Source organism: Mesocricetus auratus, unplaced genomic scaffold (assembly GCF_017639785.1).
Source record: "Mesocricetus auratus isolate SY011 unplaced genomic scaffold, BCM_Maur_2.0 Super-Scaffold_100676, whole genome shotgun sequence".
Classification (NCBI taxonomy): Eukaryota; Metazoa; Chordata; class Mammalia; order Rodentia; family Cricetidae; genus Mesocricetus; species Mesocricetus auratus.
The window spans coordinates 11,562,494-11,576,481 of record NW_024429266.1 but is presented as its reverse complement, the minus strand read 5'-3'; the positions used below and the strand labels follow the sequence as shown (position 1 = coordinate 11,576,481).

The 13,988-nt window shown below is 46.7% G+C and overlaps 1 protein-coding gene across 3 annotated transcripts in view; it reads left to right on the top strand.

Moving 5' to 3' along the window:
• Nucleotides 1-13,988, top strand: part of Capn8 (calpain 8) — a 68,502-nt gene that overhangs the window by 29,059 nt on the left and 25,455 nt on the right. For 2 of the 3 annotated variants that reach the window (XM_040738529.1, XM_040738528.1), the window contains exons 3-9: nt 912-1,030; nt 1,474-1,607; nt 2,466-2,634; nt 3,336-3,419; nt 5,591-5,676; nt 7,268-7,342; nt 7,998-8,158. In XM_040738529.1, coding sequence (XP_040594463.1) covers nt 912-1,030; nt 1,474-1,607; nt 2,466-2,634; nt 3,336-3,419; nt 5,591-5,676; nt 7,268-7,342; nt 7,998-8,158 — 828 coding nt within the window. Of the gene's footprint in view, nt 1-911; nt 1,031-1,473; nt 1,608-2,465; nt 2,635-3,335; nt 3,420-5,590; nt 5,677-7,267; nt 7,343-7,997; nt 8,159-8,785; nt 10,862-13,988 lie in introns of those variants that run through there. The other variant, XM_040738530.1, reaches the window with a different exon arrangement.

The following is a 13,988-nucleotide window of genomic DNA, read 5'->3' as shown; positions in this document are numbered from 1 at the left end:
ACTCACTCACTCACTCACTCACTCACTCAGCCTCTCACTCACTCAGCCTCTCACTCACTCAGCCTCTCAGTCAGTCAGTCAGTCAGTCAGTCATTCACTCGTTCACTCAGTCAGTCAGTCAGTCACTCACTCAGCCACTCACTCAGCCACTCAGTCAGTCAGTCAGTCACTCATTCATTCACTCGTTCACTCAGTCAGTCAGTCAGTCAGTCACTCAGCCACTCACTCATTCACTCGTTCACTCACTCAGTCACTCACTGACTCTCATACCTTATGCGCTCTGGAATAGCTTCAGTGTTTCTCCCAACCCAGTGCATCTGAGTTGACAACAAATGGAACAAAAGGACACATTTCTTTCTCTCTTTATATTTCCACTCCACTTATTGGGAGCCCCTGTGAAGAGGTCGGCATGCAAGGGAGGCACAGCAATAGGGATGAACAGAGTTTCCAGGCTGAGTGAAGCCCTCCTAGTGAGGCTCACCTCAGGAGCAGAATGTGCGTATGCTTCAGCCATGAAAGGAGACTGGCCTTGCGCTCCTTGGTTGACTGTGTCCTTCCAAGACCCAGGGTCAGGCCCCAGGCCCAGTGTGGTCATACTAAGAAGAGGGCTTAGGCACCAGTGCTCCTCTAATGAGGTAGGAGAATTAGCAGGCCCTTTGCCCGTTCACTTTTCTGTCGTGTCTCAACACAGCACCGAGCAGAGAAGTAGAAACAGAGAGCGGCTCTCCCCAGTACCGAGCCTGCTGGCTTCTTGAACTTCGGTAAATTCATTTCTGTTGTTTACACATAACCCACACTCAGGAATTGTTCTATAGCTGAAGTCAGTTTACAACAGGCGTGAACTCTGGAGTGGCTGGGACGGCGAGGGCCTGGCCTGACCGGCTGTTGTCGTCTCCTCGGATTCCTTGCAGGTGACTGCTGGCTTCTGGCAGCCATTGCCTCTCTCACCTTGAATGAAAAGCTGCTTTACCGGGTGGTCCCCAGGGACCAGAGCTTCCAGAAGAACTATGCAGGCATTTTCCATTTCCAGGTATTAGGGCTTGCCCGGGGCCTTTGCCACCACTTTCGTCTCTCAGTTATTACTCCAGACGTGTGGGATCAGAAACTCTGAAGTGAGGCCAATACAGACATTAGAGTATCTCTCTGGGAGATTTGGGTACACCCTACAGTTTGAGAACCATTCCTGCATACATCTGTCCAGTCATCCTCATTCCTTCTTCCTCCAGGCCACGGGGCCATGAGGGACTCACTCTGGACTAAGGACCAGGAGATGTGAGTCTCAGTCACCCGCTTTGGCTCTCTGGGTGGCACAGCATCTCCTGTGTGTGGATGAGCTGTAAGCCCTCCCAGGGCGTTTAAGGTTCACAGACCTGGAGACTAGCTCATTGACAGTAGAGACCCCATCCAAGGAGGCCACTGAAGGGTCTCTCTCTGCTTCCGCATGCGATCCGTGCTGTGTTTTCCCACCCTTAGTTCTGGCAGTATGGAGAGTGGGTGGACGTGGTCATTGATGACAGACTCCCCACCAAGGATGGACAACTGCTCTTCCTGCACTCAGAAGAAGGCAATGAATTCTGGAGCGCTCTGTTGGAGAAAGCCTATGCCAAGTAAGTGAGATAGATGGCGAGGAGCCGGAAGACGCTGGGGCCTCCCTGAAGGCTCGCACTTCCCTCCCACTCAGAGTGTGATAGCCAAGGTTTTCCCAGCATCCAGACATCCACAGGCTGCACAGAAAGCACCCCTCTGAAGAGAAATGGAAATTTGGGCTGGGAATTTTAGATCTCTTCTCTGGGGCTGGAGATGTAACCCAGCGATACAGTGCTTGACAAGAATGCGTATGGCCTTGGGTCAATCTTCAATACACCACAAACATAAACGCATTTTATATCTGTGACCCTAGCTGTGTCTCACAAGAATGTCTCTCTAGCCATTTCCTCTCTCAGACCCCAAGGTAAGATTTGGGCAGAATGAATGTTTAAAATGATGCTAATGATGAGGAAGAGGAAGAAGGGAAATGTTTTTAGCTACCAAACTCAACGAAGTTCCAGTTCATTTCTTGAGTGCCATTTTCCTGACTGACATTCAAAGTTTAAAGGTTCCTTTGAATTGGTCTTGTTTATTTTCACTCTATTCTGACACCCCAGTAATTTTCTCGTTCTGTTAGGGCAATCCTTAGCAGTTCCCTCCCGGCCTCAAGGGAAAGCTCCCCATTTGTCGCTGTTCCAGGACAACCCAGAAACCCAAGCAGTCAGGGCCCATTCTGGAAGGGGTTTTGGTTTTGAAAGGGAGTGGGAGGCCTGGAGAGGGGCTGCCAGAGCATCTGTTCCCAGTGGAGTCCTGGGATGTCTGTCTAAAGCACCTGGTCTTTCCATACCCTCTAGCCCGTGTCCTGGCATCGGCCCTTTCCATGTCCTGTGGTTCCCTTATTGGGTTGTTCATGCTTGTTTTCTTTCTTTTTTCAACAGGCTCAATGGTTCCTATGAGGCTCTTGCTGGAGGCTCCACAATTGAGGGGTTTGAAGACTTCACAGGTGGCATCTCTGAGTTTTATGACTTGAGGAAACCCCCAGGCACTCTGTACCGCGTCATCACGAAGGCCCTCCGCGCCGGCTCCCTGTTGGGTTGTTCCATTGACGTGAGCCTCTAGTCTTCTCTTTGTCTCTATTTCTCCGGTGGCATGTTGGTTTACAGTGTTCAGGAATTGGCGAAGACCTAATGAGTGGGTGGGAACTAGGGTTAGTCACATTTTAAGGTTATGTTTTGCTAGTAACTGTTGGAACTGCTTTAGTACAGCTAAACTCCTCATGAGAGCACAGACTCGTCCCCCAAATCCTAGTTCCTATCTACTTGTCATCTTTTTGCCAAATCATCTTCGTCTTTGGAAAACAAACTGGCAGTTGACACTATTTGATGGACTTGGAGATCCCTGAAGGAAAGAGGAAGGCCCAGCCCTGACAGCTGTATGGAATGTCTATGAGGCCCTAGGGATCAGATCTGGAAGCCACCAGCCTGAGGGCCAGTTGTTATCTACCTACTGAGGTGCTCTCTTTTCCTCTCTGGATGTCACAATGGGCAGTTTCATTTGTTTGTTCGCTTTGTTCTGAGGTAGTGTAACTATGTTCTCAGTCACACTCTAGGCTCTGCTCAGCAGCCAGATACAACTTGCCTAGCTTATTAAGGGGAGGGTCTAGATATGGGGCTGTGGGTGGTTGCTGCTCCTGCACTCTTCCCGCCTGGAAGAGCCCTGGTTGGATGGTGTACTTTTAGAAAACATTGCCATACTGGCTCCAAAGAGGTCAGGGTCAGCCTCCCTGACTGGACTCTCTCCTTGACCAGGTCTCAAGTGCGACTGAAGCAGAAGCCACCACCAGGCAAAAACTGGTTAAGGGTCATGCGTACTCTGTTACCGGAGTGGAAGAGGTAGGAAGGGGCTAATATGAAACCTGGGGTGTTCTAGGAAAGAAGTAGATCACATTGAGAAGGTTTGACTTGCCTTTGAGCTTTTGTGCTTACTCAGGGCAAGTTTCTCTCGGGATGCAGAGCCCCGACAGATGTGCTGTTGATTCATGCTCACCACAGGGTGCCCTCAACTCTTAGCCTCCCAGGGGACGGTGTCTGAGTCACCCTCACTCCATCTCTCCGGTTTCAATCAATTTAAGTTTTTTCTGAGGTGTGAGTTATAGGGACCATCAGTTGGATTCTACAAGTATTCTAAACAAACGTTCGTGTAGGCAAAGCAGTAAGACACATAGGAATCCCTAACAGAAGAAACGATTTCTACTCCAGTGTTTAAGATGTCATTTAACAATGAGAAGGCACATAGATATTCTTCATTCTCTGCCCCCAGTACAGCCTATAATAGTCATGATTTTATTTCATATGGTCTACCTACATTCAAATAAGACTTTAATAATTTGGATTATACTTAAAAGCATAGATATAAGTGGATGATAAGACAAAGGTAAAATACATTAACCTAGACAGTGCTACAACTGAGAAATGAATTTTCTTCGGGTTTCCCATTGGTTGTGCAGAAAGAGGCGCACACCAAGCCCTCCAGCTCTTGCTGCTTATTGAGATGTCGACACCACCCACTCCACATCTTTTAATTGAATGTGTTATGGTTAAATCAAGTCAACCCAATTAGCATGAATTGAACATGTAAGGAAACTCTGGGCTAGCATATGATGGAAATGATGACAGTAAAGACATGATAGACTGACCTGTTTATGTGTATATGTGTCAGCATGTGCGCAGGGGCGCGTGGGGACCATATTTGAGTGCTTATTAAATAGTAGCATGACGTAGTATCTTAGTATCTTAGTCCTTTTCTGTTACTGAAACACAATACTGGAATCTGGATGATTTATATAAGAAATAGTTTTTTGTTTGTTTTTGTCTCATGCATCTGGAAGCTGGGAAGTCTAACACTGGGTAGCTTCATGTGGCTTTATAACAGCATCAATTGGAAGGATAAGTGGACAGATTCAGAAGAGAAACAAACAAGAGGGAATTTGCTTTATAAGACCTTCAGCAGCCAATCCAGTCCTGAGAGAATGAGAACTCACACCAGATGGACTCAGGCTCATAGGAAACGCATTAACCCTATCTCAGGTTTTAATCTTTTGAAAGCTCCACCTGCAAACCCCACAGCAGCGGTGATCATATTTGACCTAGGGCGTTTATCCATTCAGGCTTTGGAGACACTCTGCTAGGCTCCTCCCCTTTTCCTAGAGAGATGTGAGCAAGCCTGTACTCACCGCACATAAGGCAGATCAAAGAAACAGTTCCGCCCAGATCCACCCCAGGGAACCAGGGCTTGTACTGGGGTTGCTTACAGGAGCAGGGATGACTCAAATGCAGCCGTGTCATCAGAAGGCCGGCATGGGTGATGACGCATGGACACTGCATCTCTGGGGCTCCTTACATGACTTGCAGGCAGCACCTGACGAAGACTCAATGTTTGCCCTGAAACTGTCCACTGCTTTTATAACGTTGGAGAGGCACATAGATATTCTTCATTCTCTGTCCCCAGTACAGCCCCTATGGAGAGGGGCTTTGTGAGTCTTGTAACTTTTAGGAACTTCCTGGGTCCCCAAGTTTCCTTTACTTCCTAAGCCTAATGTGTTTCCTTGAGGAGGGGATAGCTATACAACTAACTAGGTAATCTTGAGTTCTCTGAGGTCAAATGATGAAGTTTAAAGCAATTGTGTGTTTGAAATGCTTAGCATTGTGTCTAACCTAGTAGTAAGTAATCAATAAATGTTAACTTCCACACTATTGGCACTGTTTAAGGGGGTGTGTAGTAGGATGCTGTCTTCGAACAGCATCAGAACAGGGTCCAAGTTCATCAACTGCAAAATCTAAACCTAAGTTTAAGTAGATATACAGTTGGTTTTGTGGTAGATTCACTCATCGTTTGTTCTAGTAGCTTGTGAAAACAAAACATTTGACAGAGGCTTAAAAACAAGGACAACAAGAAAAGGAAAGTGTGGTCTTTTGGAGACATTTGAAACTTTGTATGCCCTGGGTACAGACATGTGCTCCAGGCAGCAACAGTGTGGTGATTTGCCCGTTTGTGGCCCTTGCAGGTGGATTTCTGTGGCCACCCGGAGAAGCTGATCAGACTGAGGAACCCGTGGGGTGAAGTGGAATGGTCGGGAGCCTGGAGTGATGCGTAGGTTGCTCGCCTCTCCCTGCATAAAGGTGTCATGTAGCACAGACCATAAGCAACGAGACCCTATGTCGGTTTATTACACAGCGTGCTATGGAAATAGTATCCCATAGTTCCAGGATGGGAAAAGCAAAATAGAAACCACTTCGCTGCAGTTTTTGATTATGGATTTCTGCTTTGGCACTTGGAAATTTGGCAGCTCCATGAAATGTTGCCTAGTGTTGAAGGCTTACCTATTTCCTGCCTACCACGCTGGGTACTACAAGATAAAATCAATCACTCACAATCTGATATTTCCCTGCCACAAACACTGTTCCCCTCAGTACCAAGAAAGAACAAAGGTATTGGGGCAAACCTTGATCCTGGGAGCCATGGCCCATGCGGGCAGTGATGAACGGGAGTGTCATTAACTCCATGAGTTACTGGCTAGGTGGGCATTGATTCCTGGGTGGAGGGACATTCTTTGGGCTACCTATCTACTGGTAAGGGCAATCAGCCCAAGGAAATGAGGGCCTGGAGTGGCTGTACTCTGGCATCCATGTCCCTGACATTCTTTACTAGCCAGAGACGCAGGCTGGGCTATTTCCCTGCTGGCAGGAGGAGGAGGACACAGAAGCTCTGAGGTGACGTGTCTGAACTCGGTTTGCATCCACCTGCTTTTTGCTACTAAGTTCGAAACCTCAACAGTAACAACGACGAAATTCAAACCAACTGGGAGATTAGATTGGTCTAGAATTCTCAATCAGATCCCTTGACTTTTGCTTGTCACAGACATACTGCGGGGCTCAGTACTGACAAATGAATGTTCTGATGACTTTAGGAAGTCCCAGAACACTCTGCTGCTGCCCAAGTGCTTAGAAGCCCCCTGGAGGGAGAGGTGGGGCCCAGCTGTCTTCTTGGCTGGGGAGGGAGGGGCAGGGCTTTTGCTGAGTGTGCTCATGGGAGGGCCTTTGTTTGTCTTTAGGACGGATACTAACACTGCTCCCTTATGTGGGTACTGCCCATGCATTTCAGGGAAACACAAAGCTGTAAAGGTCAGGCAGCTTTGTGGACGGCATTTGAACAAAGTACATGGATATGGCCACAGAAAAGCCACCAGCAGGACATCGGGTGACATTACTTCAAGGATATTTCCATAAAACTAGGCCCGGTGATCAAAGCCGTAGACTTAGGAAGTGGACAGTGTCTCTGTCCCCGGAGCTAGCAGGGCCCTCTTATAAATAAATCCACCCCAGTCTGATAGGAGATGAGAGTGACAAGTTACTAATGGATACAGGAGTACCTGCCTTCCTTGTGACAGTACCTCCTTGTTCCTACGGTCAGAGGTCTGTGAGTCTTAATTGGAATGTGGAACTTACCCAGAGAGTGAAAATTAGAATAAAGCCATTGCGTTTCGGCTGCATGCCCCGGTCACCCCTGCAGAAGCCCATGTCCTTGGCTTCTTCCAGTGGTACACTACCTCAGACCAGGCCCGAGCCTGTCTTCTTTCCTTGACGGGCATGCATCCTGTTTGTGGTCCTTTGAGGGCATCCAGCTGGAGTACACAGCTTGCATCTCAGCAGTGACCACCTCTGGCTCACTTTCCCCTCCGCAGTGCACCTGAGTGGAATCACATAGATCCCCGGAAGAAGGAAGAGCTGGACAAGAGAGCAGAGGATGGAGAGTTCTGGTGAGAGGCTGTGTGCCAGAAGCCTGTCCCCTCAGTGGTCCATCTTTCCCAAGGTACTCGGGAGGTCCAGTCTAGGACTTCCAGGGATGCGATGAGGTTCCTAACATGGAGCCTTTTGTTTTTCTCTGGCCCCTTGTCCGAGAATAATTCTTTCTCAATTCTTAAGTATAAAGTGTTGGAATCCAACTCTCTGTGCCCACAAGATGGCCTGGCCAGCAGCTTGTCTGACTGTTCTGAGCCTAAAACAATATTCCCTGTCCCCAGAGCTGGCTGGGCCCTCTTATAAATAAATCCACTCCAGTCTGATAGACGGATGGGAAAGAGGTAAGATTTCTTTGGAATGAGCCTCTGATGGGCTTAGCTGTGATCCAGCCTAGAGACCAGGGCTGCACTGGTATCCCCTCCTGGGGGATCCCTTTGGTTCATGGTTGCAACTCTGTGTGGCTGGCAGATACAGGAGGGAGATTCTTAGGAACAGAGATGCTGACCACAGTGACAAACTTGGACGGTAACTCTGTTTGTTTGTCACTGGGCTGTAGAAGGGAATCCGACCAGCCCACAGCTGCGGGAAGACCAGAGCTCTTTCCTGGACCTTCAACCTCTCTTCCAGGCCAGCCCACTTCACTCCCTCTTTTCTGGTCCCCCCGTTCTTCAGGATGTCCTTTTCGGATTTCTTGAAGCAGTTCTCTCGACTGGAGATATGCAACCTGTCCCCAGACTCTCTGAGCAGTGACGAGGTCCACAAATGGAACCTGGTGCTCTTCAATGGCCGCTGGACAAGAGGTTCTACAGCTGGGGGCTGCCAGAACCACCCAGGTGAGGCAGAAGGCCTCCTGACTTTCCCTCCCTGGGCTGCATGGCTTTAACTTGGATCTTTGAATAATTAATGCCCTTGGATCTGAGGTCCTGTTTCTACTCTGGCTTGGAGGCTGGGCCAGCAAGGTGGACAGTGGTTTTGCAGCTGTACCAAGGCCTCGTCTCGACTCCTGTGTGCTCATATCATCCTCGCTTCAGCCCCCATCCCCTGCCTCGCTCTCCCAATCTGTTCTTGGACCATCACTAAGGCCTCCTGGTTTTCTCATGGGTTTCTGCCCGCCCTGGTCTGGGCTGACTGACACCACCCCACTGGGCTTGTGGGTAGAGTAGCTAACGATGTCAGGAGACAACCTGGTGTTTCCATGGGCTGCACTCAGAAGGGTAGACATTCTGCTTTGTGTTGCCAGAGTTACAGCGGAAGAGGTGAGGCTGTAGGGGGTCAGGAATGAATGCACACAGGCTATGTGTGGGTCGTGTTCCATTCTGTGTGTGTGTGGGGGTCATCAGGGCTCTCTCCCTGGTGGGGATGTTCTGGTGAAAACCACGGCTTCTGCCTTAACTCTGGCTCCGTAAAGATGAGAGTGGCCTCCCTGGTTCTAGCAAGATGACTAACATGTACTTGTGTAGACTCCTCCTAGGTCGAAGTCCACTGAGGCAGCTGCTGAAGAAACAACTCAGTCACTACCCCCAGATCTCAGGAGAAGCAAAGGACAGAGAAGCACACCCCCCTCTTGCTGGTTCCCCACCTGCACGCTTCCCTGGCTTGCTCTCGCTCCGTTGATTGGTGTTGATTGACTCGGTGTCTCCACGCAGGGGCCGGGGGCAGCCGCCTTCTTCCCAGCCAGAAACGGCAGCGCTGTGAAACCCCGTGTGGATGCAGACTGGGAGCACAAGGTCTTACCTTTCCCATCCGTCTCCATCAAGCTGCAAAGACCAGCTGCTGACGGGCCTGACGGGGGAGCTGGTGGTGTGCCCGCCCCCATTAGTCAGCTTGCAGGTTGTGAGGCCTGAGGGGCACACCTTTCCCGCAGCTTCAGTGTTTCAGTCCTCACAATGGTTCATAATTCCTACCTTCCGACTCGCTCGGGCGCAGTGAGCTTTGTAGCACGGAGTGCGTGGGGAAGCGCTTTGTAAACTGTGCAGTGTTATACAAATGGGATGCATTATTTTTATGGCCCATTCTCTTCCTCTAGTACTGTTAAGGAGTAAACAAAAAAATATAGAGAATGCAGTAATGCTGCATTTGGGAGAAATTAAAATATGCTCAACATTAACAAGCTTTTAGAAGAGGCATAGGAAGTTCTCATGGATCATTCTGGAAGCTCAGAACCATAGGGGGTGCTCAAGGTATCTGCATACACCAAATCATAATCCCATCTGTGCTGCCAGCTAGCTGTCAGGAAGAAATGGATTGTTCTTACCTCGTGGTAATGAAGTAAGTACAGAAGATTACTGAATTTTCTGACTCCCCTGGAATTCACAGACACCTGATCTTAAAATCCATATACACCTGTGCCTGGAGTGAAAAAAAAGTCTAGAAATGCAGGCTCTGGGAAGGAGAAAGTGAATAAATACTCTCACTGTTAGGGAAAAAATAACGAATGGGCCTTGGACATATGTGAATGCTATGCCGTTCTACAGAGTTTGCACCATCGTGCCAAGATTGTCAAAACACCTGCTGACCCCTGCTCACCCGAAAACAAACACTCCTCCTCAATTCTTTGTTATAATTGAATGCCTATCATGGTGGAGTCTGTCAGACCTGCCTTCTTCAATTATACTCTTAACTCAGTTCCATCAGAGAACTGCTGTGTGTCCGTGGCAGATCCCTTAGGCTTCTCTGTGCCTAGCTTGGGTAGTTACTAAGTTGAGAGATCTTTTTCAAAAGTTGTCTTTCAATAAAGGTGTCGTTTGTGTGTGTGTGTGTGTGTGTGTGTGTGTGTGTGTGTGTAGTGTTGCTTTGTATGTTTGTGAGTGCAGAAGATGTTAGGTGATCACATTGTCCCCTACTCACTGTAAACAGATGTTTCTCATTCCAACCTTTTGTTCCCAAATTCCTGGCAGCCACTTCCCAAATTACCATGTAGAGGGTTATATTTAATAAGAAATGCTTGGCCAATAGCTCAGGCTTATTACTAACTAACTCTTACACTTAACCATATTTCTATTTATGCATTGCCATGTGGTGGTGCCTTTATTAGCATCTCCTTCTCCCTCCGCATTTGGCTGATGATTCCTGACTCTACCCTTCTCCTTCCCATCATCCTTAGTTTGGTCACTTCACCTGTATTTCCTGGCTGGCTATTGGCCAATTAGCATTTTATTAAACCAATTCGAGTGACAAATCTTTACAGTGTACAAGAGGATGATTCCACAGCACTTCACCTCTTCTTGTTCATGCTGTCTCACCCTCTGTCTCATATGCCTTTGAGACAGGGTCTCTAACTGAACCTAGAGCTATGCCAACAAGGCCTAACATGCCCCCCATTTGTATCCCCCAACAGACCTGGGTTTGCAGGCACATGTATTACAGACTTTGTTGGACCACCAGTCCTCAAATCATGACTGGAGACTTATTTTTAAGCATGAATGCTCAGCCTTAGTTTAGGCTTCTTTCTATCTGGCCTAATTAACCCATTTCTATTAATCTATGTGCTGCTCTGAGCCTCATTTACCTCATCTACTACTATCCTGCTTTTCTGCTTCCTCTGCGTCTGTCTGTCTGGCCTGCTGGCTGGCTGGCTGGCTCCTCTTTACTCCCTGCTCATCAGCCCTGCCTATCCCTCCTCTGCTATTGGCCATTCAACTTTTTTTTTTCTGAGACAGGGCTTCTTTGTGAAACAGTCCTTGCTGTCCTGAAACTCACTTTGTAGACCAAGCTGGCCTCAAACTCACAGAGATCCACCTGCCTCTGCCTCCTGAGTGCTGGGACTAAGGGTGTGAACCACTATTGCCTGGCAAGATGTTTAGCTTTTTATTAGACCAATCAGGTGCCTTAGGCAGGCAAGGTGAAGCAGCAACACATCTTTACATAGTTAAACTCTATTCTACAACATTTACCCATTTTTGTCTAAATAAAAAGGAAATGTTTTTAACTTTAAGATAGTAAAACTATATATAATAAGAATAATTAGGTAAGAATTACATTTACAATATCTAGTCCATTTACATTTGGCAAATTTAGAGAAAAATACTCCATTATTTATTCTATCATGGTTAATCCAGAGTTTTGTAACTAGTTTACCTTCTATCATAACTAAGGAAAACTGTAACTAATTATCTAGTCTTCAGCTCCATCAAAGACCCCTGAAGGATATGCTATTACCTGAGTAAACAGGAAGTGTAATGCAAGCCACTTCCAAAACTATGTAAATGACAGAGACATCTGGCTGCCTGGACAGTCACCCAGGGTTTCTCTGTAACATTGGGGCATGAGTCTTTGGCCTACAGGCCTAGAATGTCTGGCAGACATTTCTATGATGCCAGAATTTTGAAGGACTGCCGGCCTTGTCTTGGCAAAGTTCAGCAGTTGCTTTCCTTTGTGTCCTGCTTGTCCAGTTCGGATCGTATACTGTCACCAGTCAAGGCAAGGACAGTTTCTTGCCCAAATGTCTAGCTTTGGCACAATCAAAGCAAACTCCATATGGAGTCTCTTTGGCACCATATCCTTTTATGAAGTAGATTAGTGCTGCCAGGAATGGATGTGTCTTGCTGTCATGAAAAGACTTAGGCTGCTAAGCATATTAAATGCCATATTGTGTAGGTCTCTGAAGCATTTGAAGACCATCTATCTATCTAAAATATATCTATCTGTTTAACCTTGAAAACATATCTAACTCGACTACAAGTTTGATTATTATAGATGACTAACTACTAACCTGTATTTCTTAATTATATGTTACATTTTAAAATGAGCTGCTTAGGTACAATAGCTTAAACAAGAGTAGAAACATACATATAGTATAACAAACATAACTTTAAATTTGTATCAATATATCAAAATCTATATCAATGTAAAATATTTGAGGTTAATAGTTGTCTTTTTAATCTTTATTCCTATATCACCTCCTAAATGATTACAAATATTCACAACACCACACCTCTTGGAAATGTGGGTAGTGTGTTCTTTAGACTACTTCCTGTTTTCTGGGGATGACAGCATCTCCAGGGAAAAAACTGAGACAATGGTCAAGCCCTGGGGAAATTAGTTGTAACATTTTTGTTCAGTCTCAGAACTGTTCCCATGCAAAGAGATCAATATATATGTCACCTGTCTTGCGGTTTTTCTTTGTTTATTTCTTTATGTCTGTAGCCAAAATTTTCAGGAGTTCTCCCCAAATAAAACCTGATCTCTATTAATATTGAAGGAATCCACAGCCTTTCATTTCTTATGTAAACCAAAGCATATTGTCTTCCCTAACACAATACATTTTCTGACTTCTATTTTAAAGTTAAGGCTTCCCTACACTATCTAGGCTAGTTTAATTCAGCAGTTCCCTTTACAATTCAATGTCCCTAAGCAGCTGTGGTTTGCTCATAGCATTAAAAAAATCAAAGTCAACACAACACTATACATGATCCAGATTGTGTATTTCCCATCTTTACGTGGCTCTTTTCCTTTATATGAGTTTACTCTCTCCTAAAAGACAGTATTATTTCTAAACTATTTTTTCCTATGACTGTCTATACCTCTTTTGCTTAAGCGCCTACGCACATTTTTTTTTAACACACTGTAATCAGTTTAGAGGTATTTCTTGATCTGGACCTGCTTTACTGTACAACTGTAGCATTCTCTGACCATGTGAGTCAAACCTTAAACTTGCCAAGTGGCTTTGTGCTGGTGGCTGGCTCCTCCCTGCTCAGGTCTGTGAGAGCAGGACTTTATACCCCGGGGGTGTGGTCAAGAGCTGCAGTTAACTGAGAGCTGTGTTTAACTGGGGGAGCTGCACTTAACTGCCCCAGCTCTTGGGGCCTGCATTATGGCAGGCGTTTTTCTTAGCTTGTTGTTTTTTACTTAACATGCTGACTGCTCAAGTACTTGCTGTATGGCAGAGTCACACCCCTGTATGCCACAAACACCAGGCTACTAGGAAGCCATGTCTTTTTCCTTTCCTTTCAGCGTTCTCAGACCCCGTGTAGCAATATGTGCCCCATGTTGGGCACCAAACGTTGTTTTAACTTTGACACAGTGGCTGCGCCTTAATCTACTGCTATCTCAGCCAGCAACTGCAACTCTGCAGTTACCAGCCTGTTTCTCTAGCAGTGTCCTGGCTGCTCAGGCTGCAGCCTGGTGAGAATTCTGCTCCAGCAGGCACCAGCCCTGTTGCTGCAACTTAACACAGCTTCAACTAAATTTCTATCATTCTAATTACGGATAATACTTGAGGTAAAGGCTGGGGTGAAAACCTGTGAGCTCAGAGAGGCTGAGTAACAGCCACTTAACCCTTTCTCCTTGCTGACATACAAGGAAGACTCATGCTTCTGCTTCGCCAAACCAGAAAAGGCAGCACCACTCCAAACCCACCCTACTACTTCTTATGTCTCTGTCTCTCCTGGATGCCTTCTGAGGCCCTGTGAATATTTTCTGTTAACTAGTTGCTAACTCAGCCTCCTGACCAAAGGTTAATTTTACTTAATTAATGCAAATGCAAACTCAGGGATCACAGAGTGATCGAATATCCCCCAACAATCATGCATAGCCACGACTGACATTTAGACATGGTACTAGGATCTGAACTCAGGTCCTCTTGCTTGCCCAGCAGCCCCCTTACCCACTGAGAAACCTCCCCGGCTCAGACAGGCGTCTTTCTAAGTATCCACAGGTGGTGTG